The following is a 23,979-nucleotide window of genomic DNA, read 5'->3' as shown; positions in this document are numbered from 1 at the left end:
ACAAGAAAATAAATGAAAGTTTTGAAAAGTTTTTCTTTATTTTCTTGTTCTTTTTCTCTCTTTCTCTTTTCTCTTATTTCTCCCTCCTCTTTCCTTCCTTCCTTCCTTCCTTCCTTCTCTTCCTTCCTTCCTTCCTTCCTTCTTCTTCCTTCCTTCTTCCTTCTTCCTTCCTTCCTCTCTTTCTTTCTTTCTTTCTTTCTTTCTTTCTTTCTTTCTTCTTTCTTTCTTTCTTTCTTTCTTTCTTTCTTTCTTTCTTTTTCTTTCTCTCTTTCTCTCTCTTTCTTTCTCTCTTTTCTTTCTCTCTCTCTCTCTTTCTTTCTTTCTTTCTTTCTTTCTTTCTTTCTTTCTTTCTTTCTTTCTTTCTTTCTTTCTTTCTTTCTTTCTTTCTTTCTTTCTTTCTTTCTTTCTTTCTTTCTTTCTCTCTTTCTCTCTCTTTCTTTCTTTCTCTTCTTTCCTTTCTTTCCTTTCTTTCTTTCTTTCCTTTCTTTCTTTCTTTCTTTCTTTCTTTCTTTCTCTTCTTTCTTTCTTTCTTTCTTTCTCTCTTTCTCTCTCTTTCTTCTCTCTTTCTTTCTCTCTCTCTCTTTCTTTCTCTCTTTCTTCTTTCTTTCTTTCTTTCTTTCTTTCTTTCTTTCTTTCTTTCTTCTTTCTTTCTTCTTTCTTTCTTTCTTTCTTTCTCTCTTTCTCTCTCTTTCTTTCTTTCTTTCTTTCTTTCTTTCTTTCTTTCTTTCTTTCTTTCTTTCTTTCTTTCTTTCTTTCTTTCTTTTCTCTCTTTCCTCTCTTTTCTTTCTTTCTCTCTCTCTTTCTTTCTTTCTCTCTCTCTTTCTTTCTTTCTTTCTTTCTTTCTTTCTTTCTTTCTTTCTTTCTTTCTTTCTTTCTTTCTTTCTTTCTTTCTTTTCTTTCTTTCTTCTTCTTTCTCTCTTTCCTCCTCTTTCTTTCTCTCTTTCTTCTTTCTTTCTTTCTTTCTTTCTTTCTTTCTTTCTTTCTTTCTTTCTTTCTTTCTTTCTTTCTTTCTTTCTTTCTCTTCTTTCTTTCTTTCTCTCTTTCTCTCTTTCTCCTCTTTCTTTCTCTTTCTTTCTTTCTTTTCTTTCTTTCTTTCTTTCTTTCTTTCTTTCTTCTCTTTCTTTCTTTCTTTCTTTCTTTCTTTCTTTCTCTCTCTCTCTTTCTTTCTCTCTCTCTCTTTCTTCTTTCTTTCTCTCTTTCTCTCTCTCTTTCTTTCTTTCTTTCTCTTTCTCTCTCTCTCTTTCTTTCTTTCTTTCTTTCTTTCTTTCTTTCTTTCTTTCTTTCCTTTCTTTCTTTCTTTCTTTCTTTCTTTCTTTCTTTCTTTCTTTCTCTCTCTCTCTTTCTTTCTTTCTCTCTTTCCTCCTCTTTCTTTCTTTCTTTCTTTCTTTCTTTCTTTCTTTCTTTCTTTCTTTCTTTCTTTCTTTCTTTCTTTCTTTCTTTCTTTCTTTCTTTCTTCATTTCTCCCTCCTCTTCCTCTCTTTCTTTCTTTCCTTCCTCCCTCCCTCCCTTTCATCTTTCCTCTCACTCTTCCTCTCTTTCTCAGGCCTTACTCAAGCTCTTTGCTTAGGGATCACCCATGGTATGCTTAGGGAGCTATACAGGGGATTGAACTCAAGTTGGTTGCATTCAGTGCAAGTGCCCTGCCTGCTGTACCAATTCTCTGGCCCCTTATTCTCTCCCATTTGGGAGATTCTTTCTATAGATAGTGGACACTTCCTATAGATAGTGACATGATTTTCAAAGGAAAAAAGCATGGTGTCTTGAGTATAAATACCCTTGCAAAGGAGAGCCAAATTAAATTTTTAATAAAATGAGATTAAGAAGTTCAAAATTGTGAAATTTAAGAAAGCTCTCTAGGACTTTATTTTTCCCTACACACTCCCCACCAATATAGTGTCATATATTGTTTCACTTAATGTTTTGCTGTTTGGTGGCTTCAGAGCTTCCACAGTAAACAAACGTAGACAGACATGATGTCGATGGGTTACATGTTGCTGTGAACTGGTCACTGTCGCTCCAACCAGCAGCTATGGCTACAGCTTCTTTGAAGATAAGCTGTGGTTCATGGATCACAAAATTAAGTGGGATTGCAACTCAGACCTTCTGACTCAACCCATTATATCCTGATGTCTAATGTCTAAAATATAGGTATTATTTCCCACATAATTTGAATGATCTATCTTTGATATTTGAACATATGTGACTATTATATTATCTCAGTGATGGGAGTGCATGCCTGTATGTTATACAAATGTTATATGAATTTCTTTCTCTGTCAAGGTATAATACCTTAGATAAATAAGATAAAAAATGTTAAATAGAAACCAAGCATGAGTATCTAGAGCACTAAAACTTCAAGTGTCTAAGGACTGAGGACTTTTCATTGTACTAGAGCCCTTGCCTTGCATGTGTGAGGTCCTGGGTTTGAGTTCTGGCACACACACACATCATTTTTTTACATGTTTATCTTTTAAATTTTATCTTAGGAAGGATAAAAGTAGAGGTAGAGAAGTAAGGGAATAGAGTCTTGGAATACCCCATGAGATCAATGTTAACTTGATAGTGTAATGTTTGTTCTGGAGATGTTATCTCTATAATATCTTGATTATAATTATAACAAGAGTTTTAGACTTGAACCGACATTAAGGACTTTTATTGCAGGTAGAAGACATTTTTGCCTTAACGGTATATCCTCAAGTATGATCCCATTTTCTATTTTGCCAGGAGTTACAAAGATGCAACTCATGTAGGCTTTACTAAATATTATAGAGCAAATTAGAAACAGGGTTTCATGCAAGTTGACCCTGGTCTTTGTTAAATGAAATTTAGCTTTTTCTGCTTTTGAGAAACAGCAGATTAGTATTTTATTATGGAAAATTCAAAAGGGAATTGAGCAAATTTCCAAAACTAGTTTTCAATCCATAGTCTAGGATTTGGATTATCTCTAACAATTAATTAATGAGTGGGACTTTGTTAGATCTCTGATAAAATTCACGTCATTAGGTCCAGAGACAGCTCAATGGGATGAGTATATGGTTTGCATGTGTGAAGACCAGTTTCTATTCTTGGTACCACATGCTCCTTGAGCATTGCTGGGAGTGATCCCTAGCAATGAAGAGAGAGTAGTCCTTTAACACTGTTGGATATGGCCCCCAAACCAAAAAAAATACCTTATAATTTTTGTCCCCCAAAAGTAATGCAACAGAGAAGGGGATATCTTTCTCTTTCAGCAAAGTTGATAAATCAAATATTTAGTAAGCAGCACAACAGTGGGCTTTGGCTAACTAGAAAAGTTATTTAGATACTTGGAAACTCTGTTTCCAGTTTGCTTTAGTATTCTGATTGCATCTGGATACCCTAATTCTTGCAGGCACACACCTTCAAATTACTGAATTGTGGAACATCTAGTGGTTTTGTCAGGAGAGAGAGGTAGTTATAGCAGGGGATGTTATGCTTTAGATATATGATCATTTATCAATTGATCAGGAAGTATTACAGTATTTTAACCTGAAGAACTGCCATCTTACTGTATAGTAACTTAATCTAAGCTCTGTCCTTCATGGAACCGGCAGATTTGTGGTTCTCTCTCTCTCTGAATGGTCCATACAAAATCCCAGACTCATTTCTGTTTCTAGGCTTTTTAAACATAAAACTGTCTTGAAAATAATGTCTGTAATCCATAAATAAACTTCCATGGTCACAGCAGAATATAATAAATAAATCTAAATCACAGGGATGAGAAGTGTATGCTTTAAGAAGTACAGGCCTCTTAAATGTTTCTCCCATTCTGTCTTGCAAATCATCTTCAGCTCATGATATGTCAGGAGAGAATTTGATACTCTCCCCTGCATCCCAGAGACTCATTGGACAAAGATTCAATGAATCACCAAATATTGATTAAATAATTGGAGGCAATGGTGACTTAGAATTTAGGAGTCCCTATTCAAATTTATAAGCTTGTCTGATTTTTATCTTTGTAAAATAAACTTTGAGCACTAATAACATTAAGAGTTATTAGTGAGAGAATGAGTAGATTCAGGAAATGAGTGTGGACTGCTCTTGTTTCCCTCTAGACATGCACATCCAAGTGACTGGAGCCAAAATGGTTGTGAGAGTTGACACCTCCCACAAGTCTGATGGTTTAAGTGAATTAGGTATTATCCAGTGCATTGTTTTGTATCATTTAAATACACTGTGCAAATGTCTATTGATATTTCTCAAATTTATGGCAATCTTTTGGAGGATTATGATCCTTATTAGAAGTTCTGTTGCTTTCTCACAGGATGTTCTTATGTAAATCAAAGGGAAAAAATTTTAAAAGTCTTTATCACTCAACACCAGATGGGTGTCCCTCCTAACTGGATTCCTTTGTGTAACCACAAGGCAATGTGACAGGCCTTACACATTAATTTCCAAATCCCCATACTTCCTGGAGCTGTTGATGTGGTAGAATCCCTCAGGGAGAGCCAATTTGTTCCCTTGGGTGTTATGGGCCTAGAGTATTGTGAGAGTACGTTTTCTTTATGCTTGGCAGTTGGGAGCTTGGGGGGGCATCTGAGAGTTCTTGCAGAACTCATAAATCATTTTTTTGGGTGAGTGGTCAAACATGCTGGATTCTCATTCCACCCCACTGCTAGTATTTGTGTGACCTTAATTGGGTCACATCCTCTTCAGGACATATTTTCTTTGTGGTAAATTAATGGTTAGGGGATTCGGACCCAAACAACCAGTGTCCCATGGTATTTCTTCCAAACAGCAGTGGATAGCCTGAAGCTATTTTCCATATTTACGAATCTTAATGAAAATCAGACAATAGTCCAGATGTTTATATGTTATTACTTAATAAAATGTGGTTTCTTGGACAATATTTTTGTAAGTCATGAGTCCCTGTGAGAGAAATTCTCAAAGGGACATTTGGAGGGAACAAATTTGTGACCCATCGACAAGATAATGTCCAGCTTAGATCTGTTCAATCTTGTCAATGGGTCACAAATTTCTTCCCTCCAAATGTCTCTTTGAGCACCCTGATCACTGCTAAGAGTGATCCCTGAGCACAGAATCGAGAGTAGTCTCTAAGTACCACAAGGTGTGGTCTGAACTACTCCCCCCCCCCCCAAAAAAAAAAACACTGACAACAACAAAACATCTTCAAAGAGCATAGGAAAGATACAAAATGGAAAATTTTCAAGAACAAAAATAATTTTATTTCTATGTGAACATAGAGTTTTGCTATCAAATAATAATGCTACTATTAAGTTGAATAAAAGATGTGTCTTAGGCCTGGCAGTATCAGCATTACATGGCCAGGATGGCAAATCTTTTTTTTTTTAAATATTTATTTATTTTATTGAATCACCATGTGGAAAGTTACAAAGTTCTCAGGCTTATGTCTCAGTTATACAATGCTCAAACACCCGTCCTTTCACCAGTGCCCATATTCCACCACCAAAAAAAAAAAACCAGTATCCCACCCCCCCACCCCCCAATAACTGATAAATTTCACTTCCCCTTTTCTCTTTACCTTGATTACATTCCATATTTCAACACAAAACTCACTATTGTTGTTGGAGTTTCAACACAGAACTCACTATTCTTTTTTTTTTTTTTTCATTTTATTTTTATTTTTATTTTTTTTTTTTTTTAATTTATTTATTTTTAATTAGAGAATCACCGTGAGGGTACAGTTACAGATTTATACACTTTTGTGCTTATACTTCCCTCATACAAAGTTTGGAACCCATCCCTTCACCAGTGCCCATTCTCCACCACCCGTAAACCCAGTGTCCCTCCCACCCTCCCCAATCCCATCTCCCCCCCACCCCACCCTGCCACTGTGGCAAGGCATTCCCTTCTGTTTTCTCTCTCTAATTAGCTGTTGTGGTTTGCAATAAAGGTGTTGAGTGGCCGCTGTGCTCAGTCTCTAGCCCTCATTCAGCCCGCAACTCCCTTCCCCCACATGGCCTTCGACTACAATGTAGTTGGTGATCGCTTCTCTGAGTTGACCTTTCCCCGGAACGTGAGGCCAGCCTCGAAGCCATGGAGTCAACCTCCTGGTACTTATTTCTACAGTTCTTGAGTGTTAGTCTCCCACTCTGTTATTCTATATACCATAGATGAGTGCAATCTTTCTATGTCTGTCTCTCTCTTTCTGACTCATTTCACTCAGCATGAAACTTTTCATGCCCATCCACTTGACTACAAAATTCTTGACCTCCTTTTTTCTAACTGCTGCATAGTATTCCATTGTATAGATGTACCAAAGTTTCCTCAACCAGTCATCCGTTCTGGGGCATTCGGGTTTTTTCCAGATTCTGGCTATTGTAAACAGTGCTGCGATGAACATACATGTGCAGATGTTGTTTCGATTGTACTTTTTTGCCTCTCTGGGATATATTCCCAGCAGTGGTATTGCTGGGTCAAATGGGAATTCAATATCTAATTTTTTGAGAGTCGTCCAAATTGTTTTCCAGAAGGGCTGAACCAGTCGGCATTCCCACCAGCAGTGAAGAAGGGTCCCTTTCTCCCCACATCCTCTCCAACAGCGGTTGCTTTTGCTCTTTTGGATGTGTGCTAGTCTCTGTGGTGTGAGGTGGTATCTCAAAGTTGTTTTGATCTGCATCTCTCTGATGATTAGTGATGCAGAGCACTTTTTCATGTGACTTTTGGCCATTCGTATTTCTTCCTTGGTAAAGTTTCTGTTCATTTCTTCGCCCCATTTTTTGATGGGGTTGGATGTTTTCTTCTTGTAGAGTTCAACCAGTGCTTTATATACCATTGATATCAACCCCTTGTCTGATGGGTATTGTGTAAATACCCTTTCCCATTCTGTGGATAGTCTTTGTATTCTGGTCACTGTATCTCTTGCGGTGCAGAAGCTTTTTAGTTTAATGTAGTCCCATTTGTTGATCTCTGTTTTTACTAGATTGCTTAGTTCCGTGTCACCTTTGAAGATACCTTTATCTTCAATATCGTGGAGGGTTTCGCCGACCTTGTCTTCAATGTACCTTATGGTTTGTGGTCTAATGTTGAGGTCTTTAATCCATTTTGATCTGACTTTTGTGCATGGTGTCAGGTCAAGGTCTAAACCCATTTTTTTGCATGTGGTTGTCCAGTTGTGCCAGCACCATTTGTTAAAGAGGCTTTCCTTGCTCCACTTCGCATCTCTTGCTCCCTTATCAAAGATTAGATGGTCATACATTTGGGGTTGTGTGTAGGGATATTCCACCCTGTTCCATTGGTCTACGGCTCTGCCTTTGTTCCAGTACCATGCTGTTTTAATTGTTACTGCTTTGTAGTAAAGTTTGAGGTTGGGGATGGTGATGCCTCCCATCATCTTTTTCCCAAGAATTGTTTTAGCTATCCTTGGACGTTTGTTATTCCATATGAATTTTAGGATTGCTTGATCCATTTCTTTGAAGAATGTCATGGGTATACTTATAGGGATCGCATTGAATCTGTATAATGCTTTAGGGAGTATTGCCATTTTGACAACATTGATTCTCCCTATCCACGAGCAGGGTATATGTTTCCATTTCCTCATGTCCTCTTTGATTTCATGGAGTAGCGTTATGTAGTTTTCTTTGTAAAGGTCTTTTACTTCCTTGGTTAAGCTGATTCCAAGGTACCTGATTTTCTGGGGCACGATTGTGAATGGGATTGCTTTTTTCATGTCCCTTTCCTCTGCCTCATTGTTTGTATATATGAAGGCCATGGATTTTTGGGTATTGATTTTGTAGCCTGCAACTTTACTGTATAAGTCTATTGTTTCTAAGAGTTTCTTAGTAGAGGTTTTAGGCTTCTCTAGATATAGTATCATGTCGTCTGCAAATAGTGAGAGTTTGATTTCTTCCCTTCCTATCTGGATGCCCTTAATCTCTTTTTCTTGTCTAATAGCTATCGCAAGTACTTCCAGTACTATATTGAAGAGGAGTGGTGAGAGTGGGCATCCTTGTCTTGTGCCTGATCTCAGAGGAAAGGCCCTTAGTTTTTCCCCATTGAGGATAATGCTTGCCGTAGGCTTGTGATAGATGGCTTCGACTATCTTGAGGAAAGTTCCTCCAAACCCCATTTTGGCAAGGGTTTTCATCATGAAAGGATGTTGGATCTTGTCAAATGCTTTCTCTGCATCTATTGATATGATCATATGGTTTTTATCTTTACTTTTGTTGATATGCTGGATTATGTTGATTGATTTCCGAATGTTAAACCATCCTTGCATCCCTGGGATGAATCCCACTTGGTCGTGATGTATGATCTTTTTGATGAGTTGTTGGATCCTATTTGCTAGTATTTTGTTGAGGATCTTCGCATCGGTAGAACTCACTATTCTTGTTGGAATTTATCTCCCAAGAATACGGCCCTATTGACAGGGAAACATTTGATAATTAGTTTTCCACTGATGAGAATGAAGAGATATAAAGTCTCTTCATAAACGGCCGCACGGTTTAGGATTTCTGTATTTTAGTAATTAAGTCCAGGGAGATTTAAGTTGGAAATTGAATCATTTCCCTTCCTGGGGCAGCATGGGGCAAAAGCTTAGTTCACAGTCTGGATCCATGGCTGCAAGCATTCGCTGGAACCCCAAGTCATATAGCTGGCTCTGGATCTTGCTCGTTCGGCAGCCAAGTGGCTGTGCAAAGGCATGGCCACCCAGGTCGAATCTTGGCGGAGCTGGAGCCGGCCCTGGCCCCGGCCCAAGACTGCCCAGGCGTCCCGCTGTTTCAAGTTCAAAGCACAATTTTTTTTCCCCCGCGCCACCAAGTTCATACCTGCTTAAAAGTCCCGTAAAATGGCGGACACCACACCTCCTCCCAGAGGGAAGAGAAACCAAGGAAGAAGGATATTTCCTCCATTAGCTGGCGTAGGGCAAAAGCTTAGTTCACAGTCTGGATCCATGGCTGCAAACACTCACTGGAACCCCAAGTTATATAGCTGGCTCTGGATCCTGCTCATTTGGCAGCCAAGCAGCTGTGCCAGGATGGCAAATCTTGGGGCTTCTCTCGGACACACTGAATGAGAAATGCAGAAGAGTATTTCAGACACACACCAAGGGATTTAGCCATTCACTATGGTTTGAGAAGGATGGAAGAAACTTAATCTTTCAACATAGATTTATCAATGTAATAGCACTTAATTTTTATTATTGTTACTTGAGTAACCACTCGGTTACTTGGTTTGATATACAGGTACATGTATAGTGGGGTATTTGCATAAATCAAAATCTGGGACATAACTCCAATTTTACTACCAAATTCTTGAGGAATGCCTATCACACAAGTTGGCCGAGATGTTCTAAGACGTTTAGTTACATGACTCTCTTTCAATTCTCATTTATTGGCTCTTTTAAAATCTTGCTCATTTCTTATTTATTTGCTACTTGTAAATCTTTCTCAAAAGGATGAATGGGTATAAGAGAGATATGGAGAAAAAAGAGAAAAGAAAAGAGTAGAGAGAATCTAAAATCTTCAGATAAAGTAGCCCATAAAGGGATGAGATGGAATATTTCTATGGAACCCTCTTTTCCTCAGAGAAAATTCAACCTTGTAAAAAGATCTTTAATTTACAGGATTATCCTCATATATGGAACAATCTGTGTTATTCAACCTGTACTGAATTAAATTTTTGTTGCCTTTGAAAAAAATTTCATAACCATATCCAGATGTATATGAACAAATCTCTGGGTAGCATTACTTGACCAACTCAGTACATAAAATTAACTACTACAAACATATCATCTTTAATGAGTATGTACATTTTGTTTTATACATGTTCAGTTACCTAAATTTAGACTTTTATATGTTTTTCCCCCATTATATATAACATCTTTGCCTTACTTTTGTCTTCATGGTCAATTCACAGTGTGGAAAGGAATGCATATGTCTAATACATGTGGGTTTCTTTTGGTTGAATTGCCCATACAGATCTTGTTATTATTTATACCACAACCTGGGTGCTATACAATGAAGCAGATGCTTGATCTCCTTTCTTCTTCAGCCTGCAGGTCACTGGGAACAGGCATGATGTTGAGTTCCTGGGCCACCTCCTCAATTGAAGAAGTGGCAGAGGCTGGTCCTGAGGCCCTTCGCTGGCTGCAATTGTACATCTACAAGGATCGGGAAGTCACCAAGCAGTTAGTGCTGCGGGCAGAGAGGATGGGCTACAAGGCCATCTTTGTGACTGTGGATACCCCTTACCTGGGGAATCGCTTTGATGATGTGCGTAACAGGTTCAAGCTGCCACCCCAACTCAGGTAACATGGGGCTTTAACCCTCTGAACCTGGTTTTCTGTATCTTTTTGCTGTTATCTTTGCAACAACAGAGGATTTCTCCAGTTTCCAGGTGATAGAGCTTTCAGGTGATATCCTGGGAAAATAGAGCTTCACCGAACATTAAAGTTGCTAGGGAAATAGTTTTATTTTAATCTCAATATCCTGGTTTGTTATTGGAAATCAAAGAACCACATTTTAAAAAAATTAATGAATCACTGTGAGCTACAGTTACAGATTTACAAACTTTTGTAATTACGTTTCAGTTACACAATGAACGAGTACCCATCCCTCCACCAGTGCCCATTCTCCACCACCAATGTTCCCAGTATCCCTCCTGCCACCTCCCCCACCCTCCTCCCGCTTCTGTGGCAGGCACATTCCCTTTTACTCTCTCTCTCTCCTTTTGGGTGTTATGGTTCTCAATATGAGTACTAAGTGGCCATCATGAAAGAATCACATTTTAACTTCATTATAGTTGTATTTAGAGTAACTATGATTAGAATGAATGAAGGATACAAAAATGGGCAAATGCTTTACCTTGCATCTACTTCCTTAATCAATATATTTCTATTTTTTGTTTTGTTTGCTTGTGGATCGAAGAACTGCAGTGATAACACAGCGGGTAGGGCATTTGCCTTGCATGTGGCCGACCCGGGTTCGATTCCTCCATCCCTCTTGGAGAGCCTGGCAAGCTACCTAAAGTATCCCACCCGAACGGCAGAGCCTGGCAAGATACCTGTGGTGTATTTGATATGCCAAAAACAGTAACAAGTCTCACAATGGAGACGTTACTGGTGCCCGCTTGAGCAAATCAATGAACAATGGGACGACAGTGCTACAGTGCTATGGATCAAAATCTAGCCATTTATTCATCTACTCATTTAGTCATTCACATTAGATAATGTTACGTACAATAATATCAAATTTAACTGTCATGGTTTTATCAGGTCATTCTTCTTGTTAATTAATAAGAAGTTATTGTTCTCTTTTTGTAATATTTTACGATTGGGATCACATTGAACAAATACTGGGAATTCAGTCCAATTTTCTTAGAAATACTTTAAGTTTCCTGGCTTCTTATCAGGTGTGAATTTTTTCTTTCCCAATTCTCACCAAAATATATTAGAATCTTAATCATGTTTATTGACTGGTAGCCATTAGAAATTAAGGTATTTGAAAAGATATCATAATACTTGCATTAGTAGATGACATATTGATGATGGAATTTCAAAGTATTTATTAGAATATGTCTAATGATGAGGAATCCTTTATTGAACCAGTTTTCATTTCATTTTATGTATGTTGCTTACTCTGTATATAAATAAACCCTTCTTTAAAAAAATCTAAATGATTTAAAATCAGATCGACATTTCACATAAGGACAAGGCTATTGTTACAAACCAGGAATACATATATATTTACATATGTACAAATACATATATATGTATATAATCAAGTGTAGTGGGAAATATCTCAATTAGGATATATCTCAACCTTATATAAATCAATCAACAACCTTGTACTATAAAAATCAGCTGTATATACTTATTTGAGTGTAAACTACTGCTGCTGTTTGAACCATGTGTAAATTAGCTGTGTGGTGTTATCTCTCTGATAATGCCAGGCACATTAGGGATATTATTTCTTCAATGAGCCAAAGACAAAAAAGAAAAACACTCTTCCTGATAGGCCTGCCAGTATATCTACTTGTGGTTCCCAAACAGACTTTGCCATCACTCTTTTTCTAGTTGAACAAAACTAGAAAAAAATCCCATATTTTTAGTCTTTAACAATTTATCAGAAAGCAGACAGCTTAAAAATCCCTATTATAAATTCTGTATTTACATGAGTTCTGTATTTACTCTTTTCTGAGTATCTTATTTTATAGATTTTCTGAAATAGTTTCCCACAGTAAGGCTTCTGCAAGGAAACAGTTCTCATTATTTTCCATTGACTACTTAGAAAAAAAAACTTCTTGTCTTCTTTCATTTACTTTTACTACTATTACTGCTGCTGCTGGTACGGTTACTACTCACACAATGCTACTTGTGTTACTACTCTGCTTTTACAACTACTACTTCTACTACTAGTACCACCGCTGCTATTACTTATGCCCTACTAATGTTACTGCAGCTGCTACTACTCTTCCTACGACTGCTATCAAAATACAAATTCACACAGGAGAAATAACTTTCTTTTCTTTTTTAGTTTAAAAATCACATCCTTGCTCTGGATATCAAACATGTTTCACAGCTGTATCTACTTAGATGAGGGCAATGACATAGTTGTTCATTCTGGCTGGTATCTCTCACTCCTTCCGTGCTAGCCCACTTGGTTAGGTTGACCAGCTTATCCCCTTTGCCTGCGCTCCTGTCCGGATGATGTAAGGACCTTGAGACAGAGGCTCCCTTTTTAGCTGTCAGTGTGCCCAGGGTGACCACAGTTCCCAGTTTGTCACATCTCCTGTCTGAAGATGATCACATCATGAGCAACACCTCCAGGTCACGGGGAACACAGGAAACACCCCGTAGCCTGGGGACCTGGCCCCCTAGAGAGCACACTGGCCCTGTTTGTCCCAGTGGACTTCAGGGCGAGCCAGGACTTTCTGGTCAGCCTCTCCGCAGCCCGCATGGAACTATCGAAGGCAGAGACATTAATGGGAGGCCCAGGCTTCCGCTCGAGGCCACATTCAACCAAAAAAAGGAGAAGAAAGAAAAAGAAACCCAACCCAGAAAACTCTCATCTGTAACAGCCTGATATGAAATCAGGTTTCTTTCCGCCACTGACCTGACTCATAGAAGGTGAAGCCTGGCTTTTCAGAAGTGAGGTTTGGCAAGCGAGGGAGGCAGGAAATCCAGAGGAGAATGAGTTTAAAGCAGTGGCTCTTTCCAGCCCTTGCTACTTCCTCTGCCTGGGTCGCGGGGAGGGTCCCGACTCTTGGCATCTGGGAACAGCAAGAGTTTAGCAGTTTGATAGTCCCTGCTTGGTCTATACGCAAAACACATGTATGTGTGTACTCAGTGAATGAATGACGCTTCCTGAAACGGAAGGAACTAAGACGGCTTTTCAGCTGCGCTTGGGAGCAACAAAGAATGACAACACGTCACTAAATCCTGTGGACTAGACTTAACCCAGGGACCATTTACTTGGGTAAAGATTTGGCTATTCAGTACAGGGGCTGGGTGGCTGACAAGGAAGAAAATTTATTTCTTCCAATTAGTTAATAAGATAGAGGCAAATGAGGATACTATGCTTTCAGTTAATTGTCCAGTGACCTTCTTTTTCTTTTCTTTTTTTAAAAAAATTAACCATTTAAATTAAAATACTATTTAAGATACCATAATTTACAAAGTTATTACAGTTGAGTTTTAGGCATACAGTGTTCCAGAAGCAATCCCACCACCAGTGTCAGCTTCCCTCCATCAGTGTCCCCAGGTTCCCTCCTGCCCCACTTTGTCCCCCAACCTGTCTCCTTGACAAGTGACTTATTTTTTCTTAAGCCCTGATTTATTAATTACAGCAGCCAAGACAGCTCACACACACACATGCACGCACGCACATGCACACACACACACAAACACACACACACACACACACACGCACAGAACTCAGCTCCCTTTGTCTTTCCATACCTCTTACAATGAAAGTGGACTGTGAGACCACTTGGTCATTCAAGCCCTCCCACTCCCAACCCACACCCATTACTTCTCTGATCTCATTATTCAGCACTGTCATCCTTATTTATTTTTTCTCCAGATAAACACTATTTCTCCTATTTTTTCAACATTTCAAGCACCCCTGCATCTTTGGTTTCTCATCACTGACTGTGCCTCCAACCTGTCTCATAGTCCTTCTTCACATCAATGATGGCTCACTTCCTCACTTTCTTTAGATTTTTGACAGCAGGGAAAGATTAAATTGTCTTTATTGTGGAAAGCCTAAGAATAATCAGTAAAGATCAGAATAAAGACCCAATATGTGTGGAGAATCATGATGGGAGAGGGATGGTGCGGAAATATTTATGAAGGAGAATTTGAGGCAGAGCAGAGTAGCTTTAAATTCTTTGAATGGGGAAAGCACACCAAAAAAGAACTGATTGTAGACAGAGTAAAGTCCTCTGAAAGTGGTCTATATATGAATCCTTTGAAACTCTAAATATGTCACTCTATAGGCAAAATTAATTTTGCAGATGTGATGAAGTTAAGAATATGGTAATAAGGTTATTCAAGATTATCTCAATAGGCTCAATGCAATTAGAAAGTCTTTAGCAAAAAGAGGTGTCAGTGTGGAACAGAGAAAAAGAGAGATGAGGCAGAAGCAGAGATTACAAGACTATGCTGGAGTCAGAGTAGGTATGTGATCTCATTTGTTGGAAAAAAGAAAGAAAATGCAGCCTCTCACTGAAGGCCTCTTAAAGTAGCCACCTGGACACTGTGAGTTTATTCTAGTGAGAACCATATTTCTTTATTTATTTATTTAGCTTCTTACTTCCCAAAGTGTGATATAATGAACTTGTATCATCTTTAAGTTTCTTCTACAATGGAAAACAATTATTATAGCAGTAACAGAAAACAAATATAGAAATTTCTTGGCTAATACAATTTACAATGTTATGTCTCTATAAGGCCAACTCTGATGACCAGGCTTGAAATTTCAGGTTAAGGGTCCTGAGAAATAATACAGCATGTAGGGTGTTGGCCTGACATATGGCCAAGCTGAGTTTGATCACCAGCATCACAAATGGTCTCTGGAGCCCATGAAGAGTGATTCTGAGTGCAGAACCAGAAATAACCCCTGAGCACCGCAGTATGTAGCCTCCAAAGAAAACAAAATAAAGTAAAAAAGAAAATTCAGGTTAAGCCTTTACCAGTTCACATTCCTGTTAGTCTGGTATTTTTTCTTTATTTTGTAGACTGCATCTTAATATGCTTCATGTTAAGTAATGTTAAATAATGTTACTTAAGCTACTTAAGTAATATTAAGTAATGTTAACATCATTAACTTAATAACTATATTAATTTTTTCCTTACTTTTGGTCTCTTCTTTAGAATATCAACTCTATGTGGCCAGAAATTTATTTACTTATTTTTCTATTAATTGTTTTATTTGCTGTTCAATCTTAGTCATTGAAAATAATGGCACTTAGAAGTTTCATAGTAAGATTAAATTATATATAAAAGTACACTGGGTAATATTGCAGTTGACAAATTAAGTATCTGAGATCATATATGAAACTAATGTCCTGAAACATTTATCTATCAATTGGCCTTGAGGATAGAAATGACATAGTTTATGGGGCTGGAGTGATAGTACAGTGGGTAGGGAGTTTGTGTTGCACGAGGCTGAGCCGGGTTCAATGTCCAGCATCCTGTATGGTCCCCAGAGCACCACTAGGAGTAATTCCTGAGTGCAAAGCCAGGAGTAACCTCTGTGCATCGCCAGGTTACGAAAAGCAAAACAAGACATGGTTTGTTTTGTTCTAAATTTGGTTTTTTTCCCCTCCTGTCCACAAAACTAAAGATAGCATATGTATCAAGGCCTACAAATTTATATACTCTAAAATTCTGTCTCTCTCTCAGATTGGGATGATATTATAATTTACACTGGTTGCTATTTTATATTTTGCTGCCAAATATGGAGTCATATTGCTTTATCTTTTGTATCACATTTTGAGTCCCATTTTATATAACAATTTTCATGTCACAATAAATATCTGATATTATAAAATGTGCATAAGGGTATATGGGGTCTAGTGATAGAGCTTAAAGTGGTGCAACACAAAACCTCAGGCTCAACTCTTACCACCGCACGACCAGGCCACCAACACCTCTGGGCCTGATCAGCACCACATCCCTTGAGCCCAAGCATGGAACAGTCAGGTCTGCATTGCTGCACCTGGTATTACTAAAGTGGCCCTTGTCCCCTAGCATCTCTGGGGAGACCCCTATAAAAAAAAATAAGTGTAGTTCTCAATAGTTCATTATTATTAATATTACTATTGGCTATATAATAATGCTGAACTTTCTTTAGTAATTGTTCCTATTTATTGATGCCAACTTACTAAAAGCTAAAATAATTTCTATATTAAATTAAAAAGTATATTTGAGGAGAATTCAATGCACAATGAGTCCCTTACAAAGAAGAAATTCTATCCTTTGCCTTTGGGTCATTAAATAGATTGGGATTCAAAGAATTAAGTTCTAAGTAATCATGTTATTATTTTGATGTTGCCCTTTTCCTTCCTTACGAAATGGAATACTCTGGTTATCAGAAACTGCTTTAAGTGTTTTTTTTTTCTGTATGTCATAATTCGAATAAAAATAGCATTCATGGAGGTTTCCTTCAGAGCCATTGGTAAAACACTCCATCGTGGGTCTCTGTCAAGATATCTGAAAACTTTTTCTTGGCTTCTGGCTTTGAACAACGTTTTAGAGTAACAACAAGGCTTCATTGTGCACTGAAATTTCTGTAAGGCAACATTCATTCAAGTGTTGATCTGCATTTCACCGTCCAAGAATAACAACAGTTATTTATATAATTTTATCCATGTTTCTGTTTTTTCCTATCCATTTCACCCTTTCACCCCACCCTTGCTAAAACACTGTAGTTTGTTTGGGATGGGGGTGGGGTGCTATGCAGCATATATACACATGCAGATTTTTTTCCCCTTTCTCTCTTTTTTTAGTCCTCTGGCTTTGGTATGGGAGAGACAGACTAGACCTTCACTGATTAACAACATTATTTAAAAGTTTGGAATTCAAAACCAGAAAATTGACTTAATTCACATTTGGATGACAAAGATCAAAATCTGTGAAAAAAATCTAGAACCCTTGGTAATTTGATCAAAAGAGATACCCCAAGCATTTCAGCTAAAATTCCAACTAAATCTTAACAAACCAGTGAAGATTAAAAAACCAATATGATTCTCAAGGAACTGACCCTCTCTATGACCATTAATGGTCACCTGAATCAAGGAAATGATATGACCAGCTGTTCAGTCCTTTATTTAAAAAACATTGCCAATAGCATATATAGGATTCTGTGTGATATTAATGTTCATGTCCTAATGCTATTGTGTTATCTAAGTTACACAACCAGCTATTATAGCGGAAAGTATATTCAAGTATCAAGAACATTAAGCCAAACTTAGTTTAAAAAAATCTTGTGGTTCTTTTAAAAATCACTTTTACATACTATGTCTAAATCCTTATAGGTTTATATGAAAATTGTTAGAGTCATAGCTCCAAGATCCTTTTTTTGTTTAGTTTTTTAATCTTTTATTAAAGAACTGTGGTTTTAAAAGTTATTGATAGTTGAGTTTTAGGCATATAATATTTCAATACCAATCCACCACCAGTGCTGACTCCTCCACCAGTGTTCCCAGATTTCTTCCCCACCCCAAACTCCATCACTTCCCTGCCTATCAAATTGACAGGCACATTACAAAGGTTTAGTGGTTGCAGCTTGTATCTCATGTTTTCAATTTTGTCAAGTCTGTGTTTTGGATATATGGCTATACCACTCACTCATATCACTGGCATAACTGAAGCCCTGAGGCCTTTTCTCCTATTACTTCCTATTCTCTTCTTCCCTCCTTGATTTCTTTCCTTCTTTGTCCTTCTCCTCTCTAAATCCTGGTTTATACTTATTCATATGCTATATTACTGGGGATTTATATCCTTTGCTTCAATTTCAAAAAACTGATATAGGTTTTGTTGTTTATTAGTAGAAAGGGGTGGAGTGAAGATAGGTGTCATCAATGTATATAGATGATTGTCTAGGTTTTCAGAGAAGACATTAATCAACAGAACAGTAGAAGTTTTATTTTATAGAAGTGTCATTGATTAGGATTGAGATTATTAAATCATTATATGGGAAGAGTGAAAAAGTTAAACACATAGTTTTAAAACACACATATAGCAGAAATCTAGTAGGGAATAATGGCTTCTAATTTTTCAACAGATCATATCAAAGTCATCAATTTAATATTTACGGATGTATTGGACCAGGGCAATCATATGGTGGGGAAAGTGCTTGCCTTGCACATGGCTGACTGCCTAGAAATGATCCTCAGTGGTATATATGGTCCCACAACCCTGCCATAAAAAATAACCCCAAAACCATGAAGAAAACCTGAGCATTACTGAGTGTGACCACCAAAAGAAAAATTTTACATTATTTGGCCCTGTTTTTGTATTTGCTACCTCATCTGGCAGATCTACCTAACAATTTATATGTTCCCCTCATGAAATCCTACTATTTGCTTCAATGTGTTTGAAACTGGAAGATACCATATTGAGTGAAGGAAGAAGAAAGACAAACATAAAATTATCTCACTTTATCTGTGGTATGTAGAATATTAGAAGAGAAGTGTATTGTAGTAAGGAGAGATGCCTCAATCATGCTTAAAACCAAGAGCCTTTTAATGCTTAGTGACAAAGCTATTGGCAGGAATTAAAATAACTCTGATTAACTAGACATCAGTATGCCTCTATAGTTTTTCCCTAAGAGTATATTGCTATTGGTTAGCAAGGTAAATTGTTATATGCAGAAGGACAAGGTGGACTTAGTTTTTTTTTTATCTTGAATCATCATAATCATTATTTAAAGACAACCTTTAAGAAAAGTAAAATTTACAATTGTGTTTGGGGTTGTGTGCTTCTAAGTCACAGAGATGGTTCTACTACGTATAGGTAGATGTCCTCCATGCAGCTTGTGGGCAGAAAAAAACCTTTGTTGAGTCTGTAGAAATGCCAGAACTCTAGCCAGGATATCAGGACATTAAACCAACAGAAAATAATTTAGACCAAGTCAGTAGAAGAGTCTTATAGGTTAGCTAGAGGAATACTGGTGTAAATTAGCTAACAAATTTAGATGCAGAGAGAGCAGCAACGCTGTAGGGTTTTGTCTTATTTTAGAGGTTTCTCTAGGAGAATACTATGAGATGATAAGTGCAAGTAGTTCTTTTGGAAGATGAAGGGAATACTTGTAGAGAAATAGGGAAATGGTAGAGTGGGAAGCCAGTGAACTATGGTAATACTAAAACAAACAAACAAAAAACTATACCGTAGACAACTCAAGTTTATTCCTTCTGAGAAATTCTGGAAAACCATGTAGAACATTCTGAGGCTATTTGTCAACAAAGTATGTTGGGATACCAACATATTTGACATATCTAGTCCATTTGAATTATCATGCAGGCCCCAGGAGCACAAGAAAGCTACATAGTAGTTAGACTCTCAGGAGAAATAGCCCTAACCTGGATACCAGGGGCACAGATAATATAGAACCCCTTCTGATCCTGAAAGAAGCACAGTACTGGCACAAACTTGAAAGCATGCACACTTGTAACTCCAGCGATCCAGGGTACGAAATAACGGATGGCTGAATCCAATTGATAGAACAAAGTTGCCCCTTTTGACCTTTCTGTTCTATTTGGTCCCTCAACAGATTAGACTAAGTCCACCCATATTGCCAAGAGTTACCATTTTTACTCAGTCTGTCAATTTAATATTATGCCTCTGCAAATTATAGCCATGCCCAGGAATAATTTTTTTTATTGAATCACTGTGAGATATAGTTACAAAGCTTTCATGTTAGAGTTTCAGTGATCAATGATCAAATGATCAAATCCCCACCCTTCCACCAGTGTACATTTTCCACCAGCAATGTCCCCAGAATCCTCCCCCCTCCCCTCGTTCCTTCTTCCCCACCCCCTACCCCTCCACTCCCGCCTCTGTGGCAGACAATTTCCTTCCTACTCTATCTCTACTTTTGTCTTTTGGGTGTTACGGTTTGTGATACAGATATTGAGAGGTCATTATGTTTGTTCCTTTACTTTCAGCACACATCTCAGTCTGAGCGATCCCTCCAACTATCATTGACTTAGTGATCCCTTCTCTATCCCAGTTGCCTTCTCCACCAGCTCTTGAGGCAGGCTTACAACCATGGAGCAATCTTCCTGGCCCTTGTCTCTACTGTCCTTGGGTGTTTGTCTCTTATTATGCTATTTTATGTTTCACAAGTGAGTGCAATCATTCTATGTCTGTCCCTCTCTTTCTGACTCATTTCACTTAGCATGATACTCTCCACATCCATCCACTTAGAAGCAAATTTCATAACTTCATCTTTCCTAATAGCTGCATAGTATTCCATTGTGTAGATGTACCAAAGTTTCTTGCCCAGTTCTCTGCTCTTGGGCACTTGGATTGTTTCCAGATTCTGGCTATTATGAACAGCACTGCAATGAACATACAGGTGCAGATTTCCTTTCTACTATGCTTTTTTGCATCCCCAGGGTATATTCCCAGAAGTGGTATTGCTGGGTCAGATGGAAGTTCAATTTCTAGTTTTTTATGGAATGCCCATATTCTTTTGCAAAAAGGCTGGACCAGTCTGCATTCCGACCAACAATGAAAGAGAGTCCCTTTCTCCCCACATCCGTGACAGCGCTGGTTGCTCGTTTTCTTTTTGATGTGTGCCAGTCTCTGTTGTGTGAGATGATATCTTATTATTGTTTTGATTTGCATCTCCCTCATGATTAGTGATGTAGAGCATTTTTTTCATGTGCCTTTTGGCCATCTGTATTTTTTTATGAAGTTTCTGTTCATTTCTTCTCCTCATTTTTTGATGGGGTTGGAGGCTTTTTTTTTCTGTACAATTCTACTAGTGTCTTGTATATCCTGGATATTAATCCCTTATCTGATGGGTATTGGGCAAATAATTTTTCCCATTCCATGATTTTTCTCTGTATTTTGATCACTGTTTCTTTTGAGGTGCAGAAGCTTCTTAGTTTAATGTAGTCCCATTTGTTTATGTTTGTTTCCACTTGATTGGTCAGTGGTGTTTCATCCTTAAAGATGCTTTTAGCTTCAATGTCATGGAGAGTTCTGCCTACATTTTTCTCCAAGTACCTTATTATTCAGGTCTGATATTGAGGTTTTTAATTCACTTTGATCTGTCTTTTGTGCCTGGCTTTAGACAGAGAGTCTGAGTTCATTTTTTTTTCTTTTTTTTTTTTGCAGGTAGCTGTCCGGTCAGAAATTAATTTTACCTGAGATCCATATTCAATAATCCCTTTGCCCAGTTGACATGTAAAATTAACCATCACACCATAGGGAAAGAAAGGATTGTCTTTGTAGCTCGAAAGCTCATTCCATCATCAGGGTTGTCTGGGTATTGGGAAGTTAGTGTGAGCAGACAGAGAGCCTCACAGAGAATAACTGAATGGAAAACGGACAAGTATGACTTGGCAGTTATTCTCAGAACACCTTTAATTTTACCTCTGCCTTCCATATCCAGTGTAATAATAGGGCATGAAAAAGATTTCCACAACAACAGAGGGCTTTTTTTATTACAGTTCCATTCATTTCTAAAGAACATGAATGGAACTGTAATAAAGTTTTTATACTTTAAAAACTAGAACATTTGAAGATTGTTCAAATGTTCTAGTTTGAACATTTGAACAATCTTCTACTAGAACATTTGAAGATTTCCTGAAGTGAAATGATGTTGCCAGGATGCAAAAGATGACTGAAGAAAAAATGTAATTAGGAGTCAAGAGACCTTCTTTGGAGTCAAAATGATTCATTAACTAGTTTCATACATGCAGTCAACTCATCCTAAACACTTTTTCTATGTAAAATATAAATCATAGGACATAAATTTTACTTACTTAGGGTTTTTTCTTTTTATTGTAAAATATTGGTAGGTAAGATTATTTTTTAAGGATAATATTAATTGCTGAAAGAAAACATCCATTGTCTATATTCATAAACTTGGATTTGAAGGTCAGTGATGCAAGGCCAGAGAAATAGTACAGGAGTGAAGATGATTACTTTGCATGCAGCCAAGCTTGTTGAATCCCTTGTATCATATATTCCCCTCAGCACCACAGGAGAAGTCTCGGCATAGAATAAAGAGTAAGCTCTGAGTATAATTGGGTGTGGTTCAACTCCTCAACCCAAATGAAATAAAAGAGAGATATTTGAACTTGATTACACATTCTACTTTGAAATGAATTTAATTACATAAACAGCATAAAATTTAGGTCATCAATTGAGTCAATTAGATTGTCATATTTACCTGGAAATGCTCCAATAGATCACAGAGATTATATACACAGTAGTTTATGGTGAAAGAGTTAACGACTAAATGATTTTAAAAGGATTTTTTTAATTGAATCAATCATTGTAACATTCTGGCTATCTTTGAGAAATTTCTCATGTTATATATCTCTTTGTTTCAGAATGAAAAATTTTGAAGCCAGTGATTTGGCATTCTCTCCTAAGGAAAATTTTGGAGACAACAGTGGACTTGCCACATATGTAGCAAAAGCAATAGATCCGTCTATCAGCTGGGAGGATATTAAATGGCTGAGGGGACTAACATCTCTGCCAATTGTTGCAAAAGGCATATTGAGAGGTTAGTTTATTTCTCCACTTCACTTCATGCTAATTTTATGATCTTTTCCAGACAAGATATTGATATTTTGAAGGAAAATTAAGGAGGAAAAGACAAATTCCATCTCTCAATTTTCTTGGGCGGGGGAGGGGGATGGTTAGAGTCATGGTGTTAAGCAATATTCTAAAGAGGACAGCGCTCACGTGACTTAGGAAGTTAATTTTCTCAAAATACTGGGATGGCATTGCCTGTCATTGAATCATGGAGCTTGGCATGATACAGGTAGAAGGTTTTGAGTTCATTTCTTTGCTGAAACCTGTAGCAATCACTCTCATACACGCAAGAAACCCCAAGGATAATATCATGCCAACCAACCTGTTCTATGAGCCTTTTCAACTTGTTTCCTCCAAGTTCCAATAGCTTGATTGATTTTTGCATGTGGGGAATCCCACATCATCTTCCAATGATGAAAAGTATTGGCCAGATTATTAAAAATATCAAAAATCAACTTGTGGGTATTAAGGAACATGACTGCTTTCCTAATCTCCACAGGTATTCAAATCTCACCACTGGGTGCCAATGGCTAGAATAGTGGAAATGTGTTCCCCCACAAAAATACTTTTATGCCTTAGAAGATATTAAAATTTTTTAAACCACAATGAGATACACAGTTACATGGTTATTCATGATTAGGTTTCCTTCATCAGTGCACTTTCCCCACCATCAATGTTTCTCTCTCCCCTCATCTGTTTCTGTAGCAGACCTCTCTTTCTCTCTCTCCTTTCTTTTGGGCATTATGGTTTACAATACAGATATGAAAGGCCATCATGTATATCCCTTTACCCACTTTCAACAGTTCTTGTCCAGATTAGAAGGTACTTTTTAAAGTACAGTTATGTAGAAAATGCCAAAAGCGTATTTGTTTTCTGGAAATGTTTGAAAAAGTGGCTCTGGGATAAGAAATGTTCATTTGATCTTGTTAACAATGATTTAAAAGGTAATAGGCTTTACCTGAGTATGTGAGATTCACATGGCCTATAGAAAACTCTAGGAAAATTCCTGACTTTATTTCATTCTCTGACACAAATGTGAAACCAATGTGTGAAAAGTAAAAATACAAAACAATAAAAGCATATGCAGCTATTAGTAGAGGTGAGGTCATGAAATTTGCTTATAAATGAATAAACATGGAAAGTATCATGCTAAATGAAATGAGTCCGAAAGAGAGGGACAGACATAGGGGGACTGCACTCATTTGTGGAGTGTAGGGTAGCATCACATGAGGCTGACACCCAAGGACAATAGATAC

General features: G+C 37.6%; 1 protein-coding gene across 1 annotated transcript in view; it reads left to right on the top strand.

Annotated features, from left to right (window-relative positions):
* Positions 1 to 23,979, top strand: part of HAO1 (hydroxyacid oxidase 1) — a 73,968-nt gene that overhangs the window by 25,607 nt on the left and 24,382 nt on the right. The window contains exons 3-4 of the mRNA XM_004610934.2: positions 9,994 to 10,249; positions 22,516 to 22,691. Coding sequence (XP_004610991.1) covers positions 9,994 to 10,249; positions 22,516 to 22,691 — 432 coding nt within the window. The remainder of the gene's footprint in view (positions 1 to 9,993; positions 10,250 to 22,515; positions 22,692 to 23,979) is intronic.

The sequence above is a fragment of the Sorex araneus genome, chromosome 3 (assembly GCF_027595985.1).
Source record: "Sorex araneus isolate mSorAra2 chromosome 3, mSorAra2.pri, whole genome shotgun sequence".
NCBI classification, from domain to species: Eukaryota; Metazoa; Chordata; class Mammalia; order Eulipotyphla; family Soricidae; genus Sorex; species Sorex araneus.
Note: the sequence above shows the minus strand (reverse complement) of the source record. Positions and strands in the feature narration are given on the sequence as shown.